Here is a 17,257-nt window from a genome sequence, read left to right on the forward strand (position 1 = left end):
GGAAGTTAAGTGAATTTCGCACTTCTTTATTAGTGGGGATCTATTGGGTTGATATGACTTTTTTATGGGTAAAAAATGGAATAAAGCATGGAAGACAACTTCTTTGTGCTTGTTGTGGATTATTTGAGAGAAGAAATAGAAATTTTTTTGATGATGTTGATCAATCCTATCAAAATATTAGATTTGTTTTTATGTATACTTTTGTAAATTGGGTTAAGGTGTATATAGAAGATTACATGTTTTCTTTCTTAGATTTTATGGATGGGTTGAATTTATGGTAAGAAAAAACTTTTTCTTTTTCTCGTTGCTTCTTACCTAAAAAAAAAGTTAGGGTTTTGTGTGGGTAAATAAAGGTAAGGGGCAATTTGGTCTTTTTGCCTCCGTGTAAGGGTTTTGGAAGATGAGGTCGGTCACGTGCTAGGGTTTTTCTTTTCTCACCCTCTCTAAAACCGCCCCATCACGTGCATATCACGTGCCTGCAACAATACTATGGCGAAGGCGACAGAGGCAATTGGGGTTTGGGGTTTGTGAAATCGAGGAAACTGTGTCTCGGCCTTTGATTTTCTTTCCATTTAGCCAACTGGGTTTTGTACAAAATTCTCAGTTTCATTGCCCTGAAAGAGTTGAAGAAATTAACGGCTATCCAGTTTCATTTTTGGATCAGTAGGAGCGGGGTTAGTTTCTTGAAGATGCACCATATGAAGAAGCATGCAGTTTCATCCTTGAAGCGTAGATGGTCTGGTATTATAAAATCCCCAAATGGGTTTGTTCCCTTGTGGAGCATAAGCCTTCAATGTGTGTATCTGATGCAGGTCTTTCTGGGTTCTCGTCTATAGTCTCTGAGAGGCCTGCCTTCAATTCGGGTACCACAAACAGGGTACGGGTTTTTCTCAGTTTTATTTCATTGTTCTGTATTAATCTTCTTATTTCCATTGCTTTTATTGTTGATTTTAGATGCTTGGTGTAATTCATTTATTACCCAACAAACCCACCTAGGATTCGCATTCTTCTCAGTAATGCTCTTGTTGGTTGTATTTAGGGGATGTTAAAAGCGGGCTACTTTAGCGAAAGATGATAGGGAGTGTAGGATTTTGGTTCAGAGGATATGTTCGTCGTTGTGCTTCTCGTTAGTACTTGAAATAAAACGTTATTCTCGGGGAAAAATTGCTGTTCTTTGGGGAAAGAAAAATTCCCATAGATTAGATTTCATGAATGGGATTTGGGGTCAGGGGTTTTGGAAATAGTGGGGAAGTGGTCTACTTGTGGATTTGAAATGAGAGAGAGAAATGATTAATGTTGCTCTTGATTGGTTAAGCAAATTGCATTGTTGGTTGTGGGGAGGAAATTGTGTTGTAACGGCGTAAGCATGTCTAGGCCTGAATGATTTGGATACTTGAGTGGAGGGGTTCTTCTTTTGAGAGTTGGCATTGTTGTTCTACTACAAACCAAAATTACCGTTATATTTTCTATGACTATACGCTGAAGGTGAATTCAATGAATCCTTAGTCTTGGATACTTAATGAAGTTGACTTTTGTTTTTCTGTTTCCAATTTTTAGGGAATGAAACAAATCTATGAAAAATAGATTGTCGTGCACACTAATATTTTGGGAGGCCAATAGTGATCAATTGAGATATTTGAGTTGGTTGTTTATGTGGTTTGAGGCACCTTTTGGGTTAAAAGTGAATATGGATAAAAGTGAAGTTATTCTTGTGGGGGGTAGAGACTTTGGAGGATGTTGTTTTGGTGATGGGATGTAGAATAGGGAAGTTACCCACTTTTTATTTAGGTCTTCCTTTGAGTGCCTCTTTTAAATCTCCCAGGGTATGGGATGTAGTAGAAGAGAGATTCAAAAAAGGATTAACACTGTGGAAGAAACAATACCTCTCTAAGGGTGGGAGGCTTACCTTGATCAAAAACACCTTATCAAGTCTTCCGATTTATTTCATGTCTTTTTTTGTTATCCCTATAAAGGTGTGTTCAAGACTTGAAAAGATCCAAAGGGATTTTTTATGGGGCGGTGGTGCCATAGAGAAAAAGCATTATTTGGTGAATTGGAATTTAGTTTGTGTGGATAAGGAGGGAGGTCTAGGAATTTGTAGTCTTGTAGCCCTAAACAAACCCTTGCTTGGGAAGTGGAGTTGAAGATTTGTTGAAGAGAGGGAGCCCCTTTGGAGACAAATCATCATCGGGAAGTTTGGAGTAGAGGAAAGGGGTGGTGTTTGAGAGGAGTGAGAGGAGGCTATAGTGTGTGGGTGTGGAAAGCAATTAGAAATGAATGAGAAGGCATAAGATGTAGATCCCATTTTATAGTAGGGAATGGGAGAAGGGTTAAGTTTTGGAAAGACTTGTACTACAAGGACCAAATCTTGAAAGAAGCTTTCTCTAACATATTTCTATGGGCAGTAAACAAAGATGGTTGGGTGTTAGAAGCATGGGAGGAGGGTGGGGATTTGAATAGTTGGAGCCTTAGCTTTTTAAGACATCTTAATGATTTGGGAGATGGGAGAAGTGGAGTCTTTGTTTCAAAAACTACAACCATTAATTATGAGAAAAGAAATGGAGGACATTCTGAGCTAGAGAGAAAGTAAAGATGGCAAATTTTCAGTAAGATCCCTTTATTGCTTCTACATGAGGGCTTCTAAAGATCCTTTTCTATGGAGTGTTATTTGGAGGTCTTGGGCTTTAGTGAGGGTGAGTTTTTTTGCTTGGGAAGCTTCTTGGAGCAGAATTTTGACTTTCGACCAGCTGAAAAGGAGGGGATGGAATATCCCAAATAGGTGCTACTTGTGCAAAGAAAGGAGAAAACCATTGACCACCTACTCTTGTTTTGTGGCAAGGTTAGATTGTTGTGGAACTTGATCTACTCCCTTTTCGATGTGTAGTGGGTTATACATCCTCAATTATGAGGATTCTGTTAGTTTGGCACAGTTCTCTTGTGGGTAAAAAAAGGGAGAAAGCGTGGAGGGTTGCTCCCTTATGTTTGATGTGGACTTTATGGAAGGAAAGGAATGGAAGAGCCTTCAATGACATCGAGTGATTTGACCAAGCAATCAAATATTTTTTCATGTATACTTCTGTGAATTGGGTTAGGGTGTATATAAAGAATCACATTTTGTCTATGATTGATTTTATAGATTGATTGTTTGTCAAGTAGGGGAAAGACCTTTTTTTGTCTCCTTACTGCTTAGCTTTTTTGGACATTGTTTGTATATTTTGTTTGTGTTGTTTTCACCGTTTTTAAGCGTTTCTAACGCAAGCCCTTTTATTACCTATCAAAAAAAGAAAAGAAAAAATAATAGAAGTGGTGCTATTTTAAGCAAGGGTCTGGTTTGGATTTTAAGAGATTTAACTCAAACTCTTCTTGTTTTAGAAATCCTTATGCATCATCAACCATTTAGTAATAAATGACTGAGCCCCATTGACACCAAATCAGACCATTTCAAATGAGATAAAGACTTCAAGTTCCAAATAGCAGTCGTGAAAGAGCAATGGACTGAAAAATGGTAAACAGGCTCTGAATAGGCTCTGCACATGATATTTCAGATCAGAATTGGCCAATCTCAGGTAAACAGAGATGTTAATCCAATTACTGCTTGAACATCAGTGGGAAAGAATTGATACCGAGTTGGGATTTTAGTAAACTTTCTTAAGGAGCTGTTAGTCAAAAATATATATTGTAAATGGTATCACTTGGAATAAGATGGGTATATGATGTTCAGTTCTGTTTTTTTGGATCACAATTACAATTAATGTCCTGAATTTGATAATTATTTTTATAACTTATTCGGTTACATATCCCTCGACTAGATGGGATAATACAAGTCAAGACATGTGGCAGTTGGACATCCAAGTGAGTTCAGGTTGGGTTGGGTTTTAGAATAACCTGTCAACCAGGAAAAAAAATCAATCCAATTAGTGTTCTAATTGGTGAGTCCAGCAGGTTTAACCCACAAAAGAAGGGAGCTTAAAACCTTTCTTTCTATTTCATTCTTCGAAGTTTCTTCTATATTACTCCTTCCAATACAGATCCAAGAGGGGCTATCCTCCTTCCTTTCTCTGCTTCACGTGAGGAACTGTGCTAGCCACTTTAATAAATCCCTGGCATCTTCTCCTAGAAGACCCATACTCCTCTTAGGAGCATCAAAGCATGGACTTTTGGACTTGGGCTGCTGGGTAATGCTGGAGGAGGTGGTTGATGGATGCATGTTTGTTTTGCATATGAAGCACCAGTTAGGAAGAAGAATTCCTGTGACTATCAATAATCATGGTTCAGATCCTCTTTGGGTTGCTTTCACATAAAAATCGGGACAGGGACATTGAAAAACTTATTCCTCTCTCTGTCCAGCTAATCCCCTTGAAAAATGATGTCACCATGAACCTCCTTTCATTAGATTCCCTCCACTCTAATACTATATCTTCACTTACCATGTTGGGCCTCACTAGGGAAGTTCCAAACCACTCCAGAAAATTTCATCCTGTATAGAGGGTGTAGGGTTGGGTTGATTTCTGCTATGGGGTGCACATCCACCCTTAAGACGCTACCAAATGCCAGAAAGGGACATGCATATTCATTCAATCATCTTGAGACAGTCACATTGGTAATATAACAACCTAACTTTATGCAAAGATTATGATGGATACAGCTGAGAAATAGAGCCTGTTTGGATCCTCTGTATGAATATAGATTTCAAGAATAAGTTTCCAAAAACAAGAACATAGAATGAGTTTTTAGTATTCAATGGGACCACTCCATTTTTTAACATTTCCAATAACAGTTTTCCTGAAAGGCATATCCAAACAGTTTTTGAACCATATTCTGTTCTCAAAGAACAGAACCAAATAGACAAATTCTTGTCTTGTTTCCTTTCAGCTCATGGTTTTTCATAATGCTACATAGTTGTTTAAGTAAGAAGTTCTTAGTTTTATGATGCTTAAAACTTGTTGTGAGTTGTGATACAACATTTTCCAAGAGCATTGATTCTCAATATGACATGTCTGTATTTGAAAATGAAGATATTTTATGTGGTGATGCAGCTGCAGGTATTAATTAAGTCAAGAAATCTGAGACAATCTGCTGTTAATGCCAACTGTATTATTAAGGTCAATGGATCAGTTCTTATTCACTTCTATTTGAACTAAGCCCATGGCAGAAGATTGATTTTTTATTTTTTATTTTTTATTTTTTTCGCCTGCAGGATGTACGTGGAGTTGACGGTTAGTTAATTTCTTATATAAATTCACTATACTAATTAAGTATTTCTCAGCTAACTCTTGTTAGTATGCATGGGAAAATAGTTTGTTGTGCTCTCTTGAGACTACATATTATGGGCCTTTTTTGTTATTGTATTTTTGGTTTATTGGACATTTTGTCTTATGATGACCAGGATGCAATATATTCTCATTGAAGTGGTCATGTGGTTCATATTGAAGGGTGGGGACCCACTATTCCATTGTTTCATCTTTCATAGCTTTGAGAGATGGCCTACCATCTATTCATACACATCCTCTTTTAGTCAATTAGGAAAATGATGTTTCAAAAAATTTATGCAACTCTGGCACATGATTACTGATGCAGTCAATGATTTGTCCTATGGTTACCTGTGAAAAATGTATTTTTTATTGATGGAGGAATTTGGGATTCAGGAATTATAGAATCAGGGAAATTTGGAAATGAAGAAAATTGGAAAATATGATCAGAAAATTGGAGGCCGAGCTACAGATATTGACCAAATTTGAGAGAATCCCCAAATAATTTTGTGGAATTTCTGGACTTCTGAGTGCAATGGGGTGTATCTCATATATTGATTTGACAACATGTTGTGCAGAGAAAAAGAGGCAGATTTTGAGACACACATAGGCCAGGAATCTTTGGCTTGAAGGCAACTTTTCTTAAAATCTAAATCATATTTCTGAGTAGGTTTATTAAGTTTAAAATTATTTGGTACTGTGAACAATTAGTGCCCTTTGAAAGTATTGAAAAGTCCCATGATTAGGAAGTTGTTCTTAAAAACTTTGTAGAATTTTGTTATTGGGCATAAGTTTTGGCTCTTTTGAAGGGCTTTGCCCATCTAAGCATATTAAGAAAGGTGAGATCTGCTTATGTTCTATCTTACTTCAAAGTTTACTTTTTTGAGGGATAAAAGCATTTCAAATGAAATACTCCAGTCAGAAGAAACTATGAAATAGATATTTTTAAGAGGATAAGGAACATTGTCCTTGCTGTAGCATTAAACTCTTTTGGAAACAGAAACTAGTTCTAGTAAAATTATCCAGACACAGTATAAGTTCTTATCAGACTTCAAAAAATGCTTTTGACTTCCAAGATTCAATCCAATTAGGACCTTGAAGTGTTGGTACCTTGAAGTGTTGGTTCATGCTTTAGCCAGGAAGTCTGGTTCTTGGTTGCCTTCCTTCCTTACCCACTGAACCTCCACATGAGAAGAAACAGAAGGTCCCTGATTTTCCCAGTCAGTAGCCATATCCTTCTCTTGAACCAGTCAATGACCACCAGAGCTTCTTATCCAACCTTGAAATGTCTGTTTTTTTTGGAGAAGAAGGTTCTTTCAAACCCTCATGCATTATCAAGATCTTGGCCTGAATGGTTAAACCCGCTCTTATTGGCAATTTTAATGTGAACTTTTTTTCTCTCTCTTTTTTTTTTTTTTTTTTTAAGAATTTATATTTGGTGAACTTTAAGCCAACTTCAAATAATTGGGAAAAAGGCTTTCCAGCTGAAGATTTATTTTGAGGGATCCTTAGTATCCATAAACTGTGGTTCTGTGCAAAGGATTGGAACTGGTAAAATTATATTACATTTTCACTACTGTGTAATTTGGCTATTCATTCTTGTTATTCATTCTTGTTATTGTTAGACATGGACATGATGTGATACTTCTAAGAGCTTGATTGGTATTGCCCATATCTGATATTACAATATCTGAAATTTAATCATTTTGTAGCATACTCAGGTAATGTTTTGGTTGACATTGTATGCATAGCTGGATATGAGAGGAATCTGTCTATGATCTGTATGGCACATGAAAAACCTTTATATTTTAGGGTTTCTTCATTGAGGGTTTTGTTGAGCAATTGGTGCTATTAGGGCCGGCCTCCCTTTTTTGCCCTTTTTTTCCCCCCTCTTTTTTTTTTCCCTTCTTGTACCAATACAGGACCCCCAAACAAGCTATGTTATAAAATTAGAAGCAGATGAAAATGAAAAGCTTTGTTTAGTGGGAAACAATATGGAGTGAAAAGTGCACCTAGGATCTAGTAGTGATTGCCACTTCATATTTTGATACAGCGGAAGGTTTGTTTCAAAACGAAACAGAAAAACGCTCAAGAACCAACACAAAGATCACAATAGGATCTGAAAATTAGAGAATAATTCTGAAAAAATGTATTGAACTCCTCTCTAATAATTACAACGAGCCTTTAAATAATGTTTGTAATGCAAAAATAAAGGAAATAACTGAAATAGGAAACTAGAAATAGGAAACCAAGGTAATTGGAAACTAGGAAAACTAGGAAAGAAATAAGAAGCTAATGATGAACTTACAATAGAAACTAATAATGTAGAAAATAGAAACTAACCTAAAATAGAAACTAATGGTGTAGGAAATAGAAACTAATCTAAAATAGAAACTGATGATGTAGGAAACTAAAAAAGAAACTAATGGAAATAGAAACTAATGATGTAGGAAGCTAAAAATAGAAACTAATGATGATTGTGTGCTGCATCATATTTTGAGTGATTTAATACTAAAAAAGACTCTGGAATCAACAGTGGATGAACTCATATTGATTGGTTGAGCGTTTGTTTGTGGAAGAGTGTTTTGTGTGAATGTTTGAGGTAGTTTTGTTTGTTGTTTTACATCCTTGTATCCCCCATGTACTTGAGGTGTGTGGCATCCCCTGCTCTTTGATTGACATCTTTTATATATTCTTGTTTGCCTATCAAAAAAAAAATCATTCCAATAAAAATGATTATACAGACTCATGCCAATCTTGGAGTTAGAAACTCACTACAATATGCATATCAAAACTATCTTGGGGATGATCTTGGAAAATAAGTTACTATGTGATCCAAGTCTGAAACTAAAAGTTAGCAATGCAACTGGATAAACAGAAAAATCCACTTGTTGACCAATTTTCTATTATTTTAAATAACCTCTGAAATATTTCTGGGTTGGGTTAATCTAAACAAGCTTACACTTTGGTCAGAAGATTGTTGCAGGCCAGCAATATTTGTGGCTCTTGAGATCGACTTCCCTATGCCAGTACATTCTTTCTGTTACATCAAGACTGTTGGAAGTGTAACATCCCTTGCTCATTAGTAAAATGGACTTTGACATGTGAAGGTAACCTAGAGCGTGAAAGTAGGTTAAGAGTGTTAGAAGGTGGCTGTGATGTAAGCATTATGTAACTTTGGAGTTAGGTTGGCCTTCCACTATCAAGAACTTGTACCATTGTGAATAGTAGTCAACCTATTGGTACTGTAATTAGTACCCAAATTAGGAAATAGGTCCAGCTTTAAGAAGAAAATTATACTGTTCAGGTAGACGCTAATGGGTTATCACTTATTATTCAATGTCTTTTGTCCTTATTGAAAAAAAGAGGCAAGTTCAATGCTCCCAATTTCATGATCACAGCATTTGAATCAATTTTGAAAGTGGCCTATTTCATATAGGAAGGTGAATGAGGTTACATCATAACCTCAAAGGGGGTGAAAAAGATTCTTAAAAACCTCTAGGATTTGGAATGATAATAGTCTGTCTACTCAGGGGAGGATTTTGATATTTTTCACCTTTTGATGTTTTTACCTCTGGCGTCTTGCTTAGTTTGAGTTTGTTGTCAAACTAACCAAGTCACCAACTTCACACAGCTTGATTAGGAATGTAATCTCAATGACTATCTAATTGATTGGCTTACTGATCATTTGTTGGCAGATTCAACAATTGATGAAATTTTATCCTAAACTGTTGAGTGATCTCCTTCTCACTTATCATTATTTTAGCTATAAGATGCAGCGTTTGTTTTTTGACTATGGAGGATCTTGAGTTACACCGGCTTTGGTGTTTGATCTCTTCCATAGATGGCGATTTAATGCAAGGGATGGTTGAAGCATCTAAATAAAGAGCTGCTGTATCCATGGTTTGTTGCATTTGGAAGGATTTTAGTGGAAGAACTGGCAATCCTTGCTTTTGAGATTATTTTCTTTGATCTTGATCCCTCATTTTCATGTGTATTCAGGGTGCTGTCTATTTCAGTTCTTTTTGTCAACTAGTTGTTTTTGCCTTTGGATCCTAGATGTAGTTTTGTATACCTTGAGTTTGAATTTTATCATTTCATTATTATTTAAAAAATATCTTAATGCTTTTATAAATTACAAAGCTCATAAAATCCTGGTAAAACTTTGAAATATTGGTCTTTGGAACAATATGTTAGCAGTTTTTTTTTTGAATCAGCATCTGAGCAACTGTTGATGTGAGTCACTCAGATGCATGTCTGGTTGCCAAATGTTTATGCTAGAATGAATGCAGGAGGGAAGGAGGATTTAAATGTTCTTTTATCTAGTTCATTTCTATTGCAATTTTTTAATGGATACTAATGTTTGCAGGAACCTCTGTTCTGTCTGCAAGGTGGCAGACAAGGGAACGGATAGTTGGCTTCTGCTCACCATACCGACCCATTGAAACCCATGGAAAAAGTACTGTGGTTCCATGCTTTGCTAGATCCTGTGCATCAACGGCTTCAAAGTCACCAGAAGAAAAACAATCTGAGGTTTGATTTTTGAATTTAACTCACTGAAAATCATTTAATTTTGTTTATCTAGTTTTTTTTTTTTGTTTTTTTTAATTTTTTTTGTGGGAAGCTCAACTTAAGCACACAGTTTTCTTTTGTTGCTGAACCATGACCGATTCACAGCACCATTATTGTTGTCATCATTATATTATGATTTTTACTGTTGTTTAACAGTGCTCGTAAAATTATACCAATGCCAAAAACTAAAAACTTGGATACCTGAAAGATTAAAATGGGATTAGAAAAAATTCTGATTCAAAAAATGATTAGAAAAAATTACCATCTCACTTTGTGCACTTGAAAAGGTACCTGATTTCCCAGGATGTATCCCATAGAATTCGCTTACAAAGCATAGTTTGGATTATTTGTGAATTCTTGATAGCCACATGTCCTTGATAATGAGGAATTCTGGCAGAGGCATCGAACAGGTCACCTCTGGTTCAGTTGCACAAACACCCAGAACCAAACCTTATTCTAAACATCAGCTCTGGTCTCTATTAGTCACACTTTGGGACCTCTATAGTCATAACTAATACTATAAATTCCTGATTCCTGTCAGGTACTCCACAATTTGATCATGTTTTATTATCCATTTTCTTTTTCAAGGAAAATCTAAGTGTGGACAAATGAAGCAAGAAAAACTTATTCATTTTTGTCCCTGAATAATGTGACATGGTTGGTTCTGTCCAGATGCAACTATAGAATCTGAAGGCATAAGGCCAAGTGATTTGGTAGAACCAATAGATGTTTGGTATTAGAAGTCTATTGGTGCTTGATAAGGTGTTACTTGTAAAGCAGATGTGGAGATCTGGAGTGGTGTAGGAAAGTATTGGAGGAAAGCTATAGTGGGTGAGTTTGGGGAGGAGAGTGGATGGTGCTCTAGGAAATGGGATGGATCCATATGCATCCAGCATTTGCAAAGCTCTCAGAAAACATTGGGATGTTCCATTCCAAATCTGTTCTCTGGGGGATCATTCCAAATCCAAGATTTGTTATGATTTGTGGCAGTGGCGAGCTGGCTGCCATGGGTGGGGAGAGGGGAAATAAGAGAGTCTATGGAAGATTGTTTCTGAGACTTGTTCAGCATTGCAGCTAATGAAAATTCTTGGATGTTTGATTTCTAGCCAGACGAAAGGACCATTGGATCCCTAATTTCCTAAAGAGATTCCACAATTAGGAATTAGAGGAGGTGGCGTTATTTTTTTAGTTTATTGGTCTGTGCCGGTCAGAAAATAGGCTGGTAATTGTTTCACTCAAGAAAAACAAATCCACCAACCACCCAACAAGAGCAGTGGACGTTTGGGGGATTTGTGCTCCTTCAAATGTTAGTTTCTTTGTTTGGGGAACAGTGTGGGAGAAGATTCCAGTGATTACCATCTTTTGTGAAGGGGATGGATTATGGTGAATTGATGTTGTTCGCATTGTCCTATGCGAACAAAAGGAGGAATCAACTAATCAGATTCTCCCCTCATTGTAGATGTCACAGTTTTTGGTCTTTGATATTTCCCTGTTTGGAGGATCTTGGGTTTTGTATTGCTTTTCTTAAGAGCACATTGGTTAGTTGGCATGAGAGTTTTTTGGCAACGACATGGAGAAGGTTTGGAGTATGCCCTTTTGTGCTTTATTTGTATGGCAAAGGTGGAACCTTTGGATTTTTTGATGGGATGGGAGGGGCTAGGGTCCATCTAGTGGTCTTTTTTTTTTTTTTTTGTTCCCCTTTCTTTTCATGTTGTTGGTTCATTTGTGGTTCATGCATACTTCCTATCACTTGGGTCATGCCCCCCATTTTGTTAGCTGGTTATTAAGATGACTCATTTGCCTACAACAAAATGTTGGTACCAGACACCTTGACAGGATCACTCTAGTATTTTACAGATTACATCATCATATGTTTCTCAATTCTGTAATAGCTTTTGATTGCTTTAGAGGTGGTATGAAGTACAATTTAATCATAAAACCCTACTTCCTTGTAACTTTGATTTCAACAGCTAATGTAATTAAAATTACTAAATTATGTTGGATTAATATTAAATAAGCAATCAGATTGTTTATCCTGCCTAGTCTAGTCATGATCACAAATTGGTTTTCATCATTCCTTTGCAGACCAGAAAAGACATATCTACTGTTGAGGACCCTTTTGATGCGCCTACATACAACATCCCAGAAAAGCCTGTGACGTTTGCAGAGGGAGCTTCTTACAGCGTTATTATTCTTGTAGGCCTTGGTATTGCAGCTGCTGCAGGATATGCTGTTTTCAAGGAGCTTATATTTGAACCGAAAGAGTAAGCATTTAGATTCTTTAGTTAAAATTATGTTTTCTAATTGCCCTTGAGGCCTGACTCAAGTGGTTAAGGAGTGGGGAGGATTTTTGTGGGAGGTTTTAGGTTCAAGTCCCAATGGGGACAAAAATTTACCTATAAAAAAAAAATTTGAATTGTAACTTAGGGTATGTTTAGTTTTGGCGGGATATGATAGAATATGATATGTACATCCTAAGATATCATATCCTAGTGGATAGGAAATGTATATCCTATAATATCATTTCCAATGGGATATGATATCCTTAAATGTTATATCCAATGAACATGAAATCTAAGGTGGTGTATGCAATGAAATATATTATATTATGCTTATATTTAGTTTGTAAAATGATTTTTTTTTACAAAAGAAATGGACTATATATTATTTTTCAATTTTGATATTTGCTTAAAATAAGAACTATATTGCATTCCAATATTTCCTATTAAAAATATGAAATTTCTCTTACATTTAATAATATTTGTGATTAAAATATTTAAAATTTATAAATAATTTTTTTATATTATGTTATTTAATATATAAAAGTAATTATATATATAATATCAAAAGATACATATACTTGTATTATTTTGAAATATATTTTACAAACATTTTTTTAGTTCTTTATTTTAATCACAAATTTTCTGGTCAAATTTTTTTATTTTGGAAAATAAGTAATATAAAAAATGAAAAATTGATAAAATAAATAAATTTATGATATACGTGATATGTATATCCTATATCTTAATTTAGGATAAACATATCCTATGTAGAAGGGATATAAAAAATGGTGAATGATATATCTCACCACTTATTATATCCCATGTTTGGTTAAACATAGGATAAGTGAAGGGATGATTTATCCTATTTCATTTCCAGCCAAACATGGGATAAGATATGTTATACCTTCTCTTATCGTATCCATGTTATATTCAGCCAATCAAACATGGCCTTAGGGATTTGAAGAATTCCACTTATTTATTTTTTAATATATCCCAGATTTAAAACTATGGTCTGTTACAGGTACAAAATTTTTGGGAAGGCTCTCAAAAGGGTTCAAGAAGACGGTCAGGTTTGTGCAAACCTGTGTTTCTTTGTCTTGGAGCTATTACTTCTTAGATTGGGAAAGAGATGTGTACCCAATAGTGCAAATAATTTGTTGTGGTTGCAAGGACTTTTTTAGTAGGCAAAAGTGACTCTAGGATTGCCATTGCGCTAGGCATAAGCCTCAAAGCATGGAATTTAAGTCTCGTGAAAAACATAAATGATGTGCTGATTTGTGATAAATTGCTAATATTCATATGGCAATCATCCTTAATTTAAAGAAAAAAGGAAAAAAAGAAAAAGAAAAAGGGAATCCTCATCTTGAAAATTATAAAACATTCTAAAAAGTTGTGAAACCTTATATCTTCTTGTTCTTTTTTTTTTCTTTCAATGGACAGAAGAATTCTTATTGGACATACCATGTGGGTGAAGTGAATTCCACTTTGTATTGATCAGTTGAAAACAATTAAGGAATGGAAATCATTAATTTTCTGGTATAACTTAGACATTTTTTAGTTAGGATGATCCTGATTTTTCTAATGTTTGATCATTTACTTGGCATACAAAAAAATCTTTTTGAATTCCTGGAACACCCTACAGTAGTTGATTAGTATATAACATGATATGTATAACACCTTGAGGTTTGAGTATTAGATCGAACTTGGCATATCCTTGGAGCCTTGTCTTGAAGCCAGCCTAAAGATTTAAACCCATCCATGCATTTCAATGCTCAAGTTGGACAATGTGATGTGCAAGTGATGGGAAAAAGTGCAGTATCCTTAATTGCTCCTTAGTAATGTATCCATTACTTGCATTTCCATGCCATTCAAAACCACAATTGTGGGATATTTGAGTATCAGATAACGAATTATGCCCCATAACTTTCGTTCAGAATATCTGTTGCAATTTTGTGGTTGATATGATTTTGATTTTTCTTTATCAGGTTCGGGTCAGAATTGGATCCCCTATTACTGGTTATGGCCAGGAAAGTAGGAATCGTGCTGCTCGCCAACGGATTGCCAATAGGATTTGGACTGATGAAGATGGTGTTGAACATGTAGAGGTAACACCGTTAGCTCCTACTAGTAATGTGACAAAATTATCTTATGCTTTTTTATGACTCATAAAGTGACTGTTTCTTCAAATTACTAAACCTAGCCTTAATCTCAAATTCTCAATACTCGGGAATCTGAGATTAGCTAAATGAATTATTTTTCACCATTCTGCTTTATCTAGGGCCATATCCACCTTTAAATCATTGACAATTACATTCCTCAAACCCAATTGCAATTAGATTCTTAGATATTTGATCCGTTGAGGGAGGGTGACAGGCTTGATAATGATACCAATGGAATAATGAGTAATGGTTCTCATTAATGGATGGAGAAGCTAGGGCCTGTTTGATAACTATTTTTTAAAGCCGTTTTTTGTTATTTAGAATAAGAAACAGTTTTCCAAACTGAAACTCGTGACAAATTTTGTACCAAAAACAGTTTTTTGAGAACATATTTCAGATGTTTTCATTTGTTTTTTTGTACACTGCCCTGAGAACCAAGGAAACAAAGAAACCAGTTTAGCATTACTCTTAACCCCATTCCTAAACCCACCCTCCATCATCATCTTTTTCTTCTCCTCCATCTTATTAGAATTGAGTTCCAAAATAAAATTTTATTTTTGAAAGCAACCATTTTTATGAAGTGTTCTAAAAACTGGTTCCCCCTCCTCCCCACCTTCCCCTCTTTTTTTGGTTGACTTGAACCTGCTGGAATGTCCCACAATTCCTCCCCAATCCTTTACTACTTGAGTCAGGCCTCAAGGGCAAAGCATTGGATGATTCTCGAATGTCAAATTTATAGTTATGCTTGCTAAAACTTGGGGAAATTTCGTAGAATTAAGAGACAAACATATCATCTTCTACCCCTAAATCCCATTATCTCGAAATTCCTATGTGTTAACATTGAAGTGATTAAATGTAGGTTAACTTTTATATTCGTGGCCCTCATGGAGCCGGGAAAGTTTACACAGAAATGTTTAAAGACAAGGTGGACAAGCAGTGGAAATTTACATACTTGATTGCTGAAATCAAATCTCCTTCCCCAGCACAGTTGATGCTAGAGTCATATGTTCCTGCTTGAATCGTCCACTCTAATTTCTACCAAGAACAAAAATAAAAGGAAGCTCTGGTGCCGTCCAGTTGAGATCAGGTGTGTCTTCCTGTACCAAATTAACATTGAGCTGAGCCTCAACCCTGCCCCATTAGGTTCAAAATCTTATTCTCCTTTTTCTTTGATTCATTTAGAAGGGTTGAGTAAAATTAATCACAGTCCAAGTTTTGATTGTGCAGCTGTTGGAATTATAACGACAGCTCCACGATTTGCTACAAAGGGGGCCTGTATTTGAATCAATTTGAATTTGAATGAGGATGGTTGATGTATATTTTTTTGTTAGCTAATGCTGATAGATTGAGCCGGGCCTGAACCAGACTGACTGACAGTTTGAACATTAAACCGACCGGTTTGGCTTTTATAGGAGTCCAACCCACTTTAGCCGACCACATAAGGCCAGGGGGCCAAGGACTGCAAAAAGCCAATGGAGAATTTAAACGAGTGCTCATCCTCCTCCGCTTCCGATGTGGGATGAGATATAAAATCCATAAAATCTTCCACAGCTTCCCATGTGGGATGAGGTAAAATCCATAAGCTATAATGCAATTGGCAACTCACAGCCAGATGATTTGAGCCAGTTTGTTGTTAATAATTGATATTTTTAAATTGCAAACCAAAAAGGCAATAAAATAATTATTTAAATTTTTTTTAATAATAATTAATATGTAAAAAATGTAAGTAAAGTAATGTAATATAGGTAAAATAAATTATAAATAAAAAAATTGCTTCTTTTTAAATACATTTCTTCACATTTAAATATTATACATATTTTATTTATAAAATTTAAAATATTAATATATTTATATTTATTGATGATTTAAGTTTGATGATATTAAAGACAAAAAATAAATATTATTATTTTTAATATATATATATATATATCAAAATTTATTTTTAATTTTAATAATATATAAATTATATATTTATGATATTATTGTTTGATCGTGATTTAATCATGAATCCATTGAATTGTGAACCGATAACTTTTTGGGTTTTCAAGTATTCGATTCTAAAAACATTGATTAGAATAAATGGGTAGATGATTGTGATAATGACCCTAAAGGTTATATACTTTGGATAATTAAGTTGAAAGGGAAGATGAAGTTTCAAAATTGTGATATATGAACAATTTATCATCCAAAGTTAAACATACCCTATGGCTTTTAAAAAAGGGCATATTCATTTCTAGCAAATGGGTTTAAGGTCTAAGGTCCATGCATATTTGGGCTTAAAAGTTTATGCAATTGGATGATAGATGACATTTGTTCTACAATTATTTGATATATTAAAATTTATTTTTAGATAAATTTTACTTTGATTATTAAAATTTTTTATGTTATTTTTTTTTAAATTTAATTAAATTACTACTGTATAATACATCTTTAACTTAATTTATTTTCCATTAATTTAATGTTTGATTATTATTTTTATTTTTATTTTGAAATTTGGTAATTTATTTTTTTGAAATTTAATTAAATAACAATTGCATAAACACATGTACAAAATTGTAAATCATGAATTTATATACATGTTTTTTTTTTCATTTTATTTATTTTCTTCATACCAAATTACTGAAATATTTATTTACATACGTGTACAAAAGCCATATAATATATATATATATATATATATTTTTTTATATATTATATATATATATATATATATATATAATAGTTTTACTAAATGTATAGGATATCTTCACATTTTCATTAACGTTTATAAAAACGTTAAATATATTCACTAGAGTCGGACTTATACAATTAATATATATATATATATATATATATAATAGTTTTACCAAATGTACAAGACACCTTCACATTTTCATTAACATTTATAATAGATAAATATATTCACTATGGGCATATTGGTACAAGTTGGTAGATTTAATGAGTGTTTGGTAAATCAATTTAATAACTTAATTGAAGTAATTAAATAAAGTAAATA

General features: G+C 34.4%; 1 protein-coding gene and 1 non-coding gene across 3 annotated transcripts; one reads left to right on the forward strand and one right to left on the reverse strand.

Moving 5' to 3' along the window:
• Window positions 1-471: 471 nt before the first annotated feature.
• Window positions 472-15,623, forward strand: LOC117910115 (probable mitochondrial import inner membrane translocase subunit TIM21). 2 transcript variants are annotated; one of them, XR_004650544.1, is made up of 9 exons: window positions 472-877; window positions 5,037-5,102; window positions 5,198-5,216; window positions 9,619-9,782; window positions 11,907-12,085; window positions 13,125-13,173; window positions 14,089-14,208; window positions 15,122-15,349; window positions 15,490-15,623. XR_004650544.1 is itself a non-coding variant. In XM_034824178.1 (8 exons), exons 1-8 carry the CDS (start codon window positions 734-736, stop codon window positions 15,278-15,280), a joined length of 900 nt encoding a protein of 299 aa, XP_034680069.1. In that variant the 5' UTR covers window positions 472-733; the 3' UTR covers window positions 15,281-15,623. The 2 variants fall into 2 exon arrangements, 1 of the variants encoding a protein (XP_034680069.1); XM_034824178.1 differs by having other exon boundaries at window positions 15,122-15,623.
• Window positions 5,476-5,624, reverse strand: LOC117910118. The gene has a single exon (XR_004650545.1). It is a non-coding gene; the product is annotated as a small nucleolar RNA snR34 (small nucleolar RNA).
• Window positions 15,624-17,257: the final 1,634 nt, after the last annotated feature.

Source organism: Vitis riparia, unplaced genomic scaffold, assembly GCF_004353265.1.
Source record: "Vitis riparia cultivar Riparia Gloire de Montpellier isolate 1030 unplaced genomic scaffold, EGFV_Vit.rip_1.0 scaffold611_pilon_pilon, whole genome shotgun sequence".
NCBI classification, from domain to species: Eukaryota; Viridiplantae; Streptophyta; class Magnoliopsida; order Vitales; family Vitaceae; genus Vitis; species Vitis riparia.

Coding starts and splice junctions, on each gene's coding strand:
- LOC117910115 (XM_034824178.1), top strand. CDS start 734: ATGGTCTGGTATTATAAAATCCCCAAATGGGTTTGTTCCCTTGTGGAG. Junction 878..5,036: donor ATTCGGGTACCACAAACAGG/GTACGGGTTTTT, acceptor GTGGTGATGCAG/CTGCAGGTATTAATTAAGTC. Junction 9,783..11,906: donor CAGAAGAAAAACAATCTGAG/GTTTGATTTTTG, acceptor ATTCCTTTGCAG/ACCAGAAAAGACATATCTAC.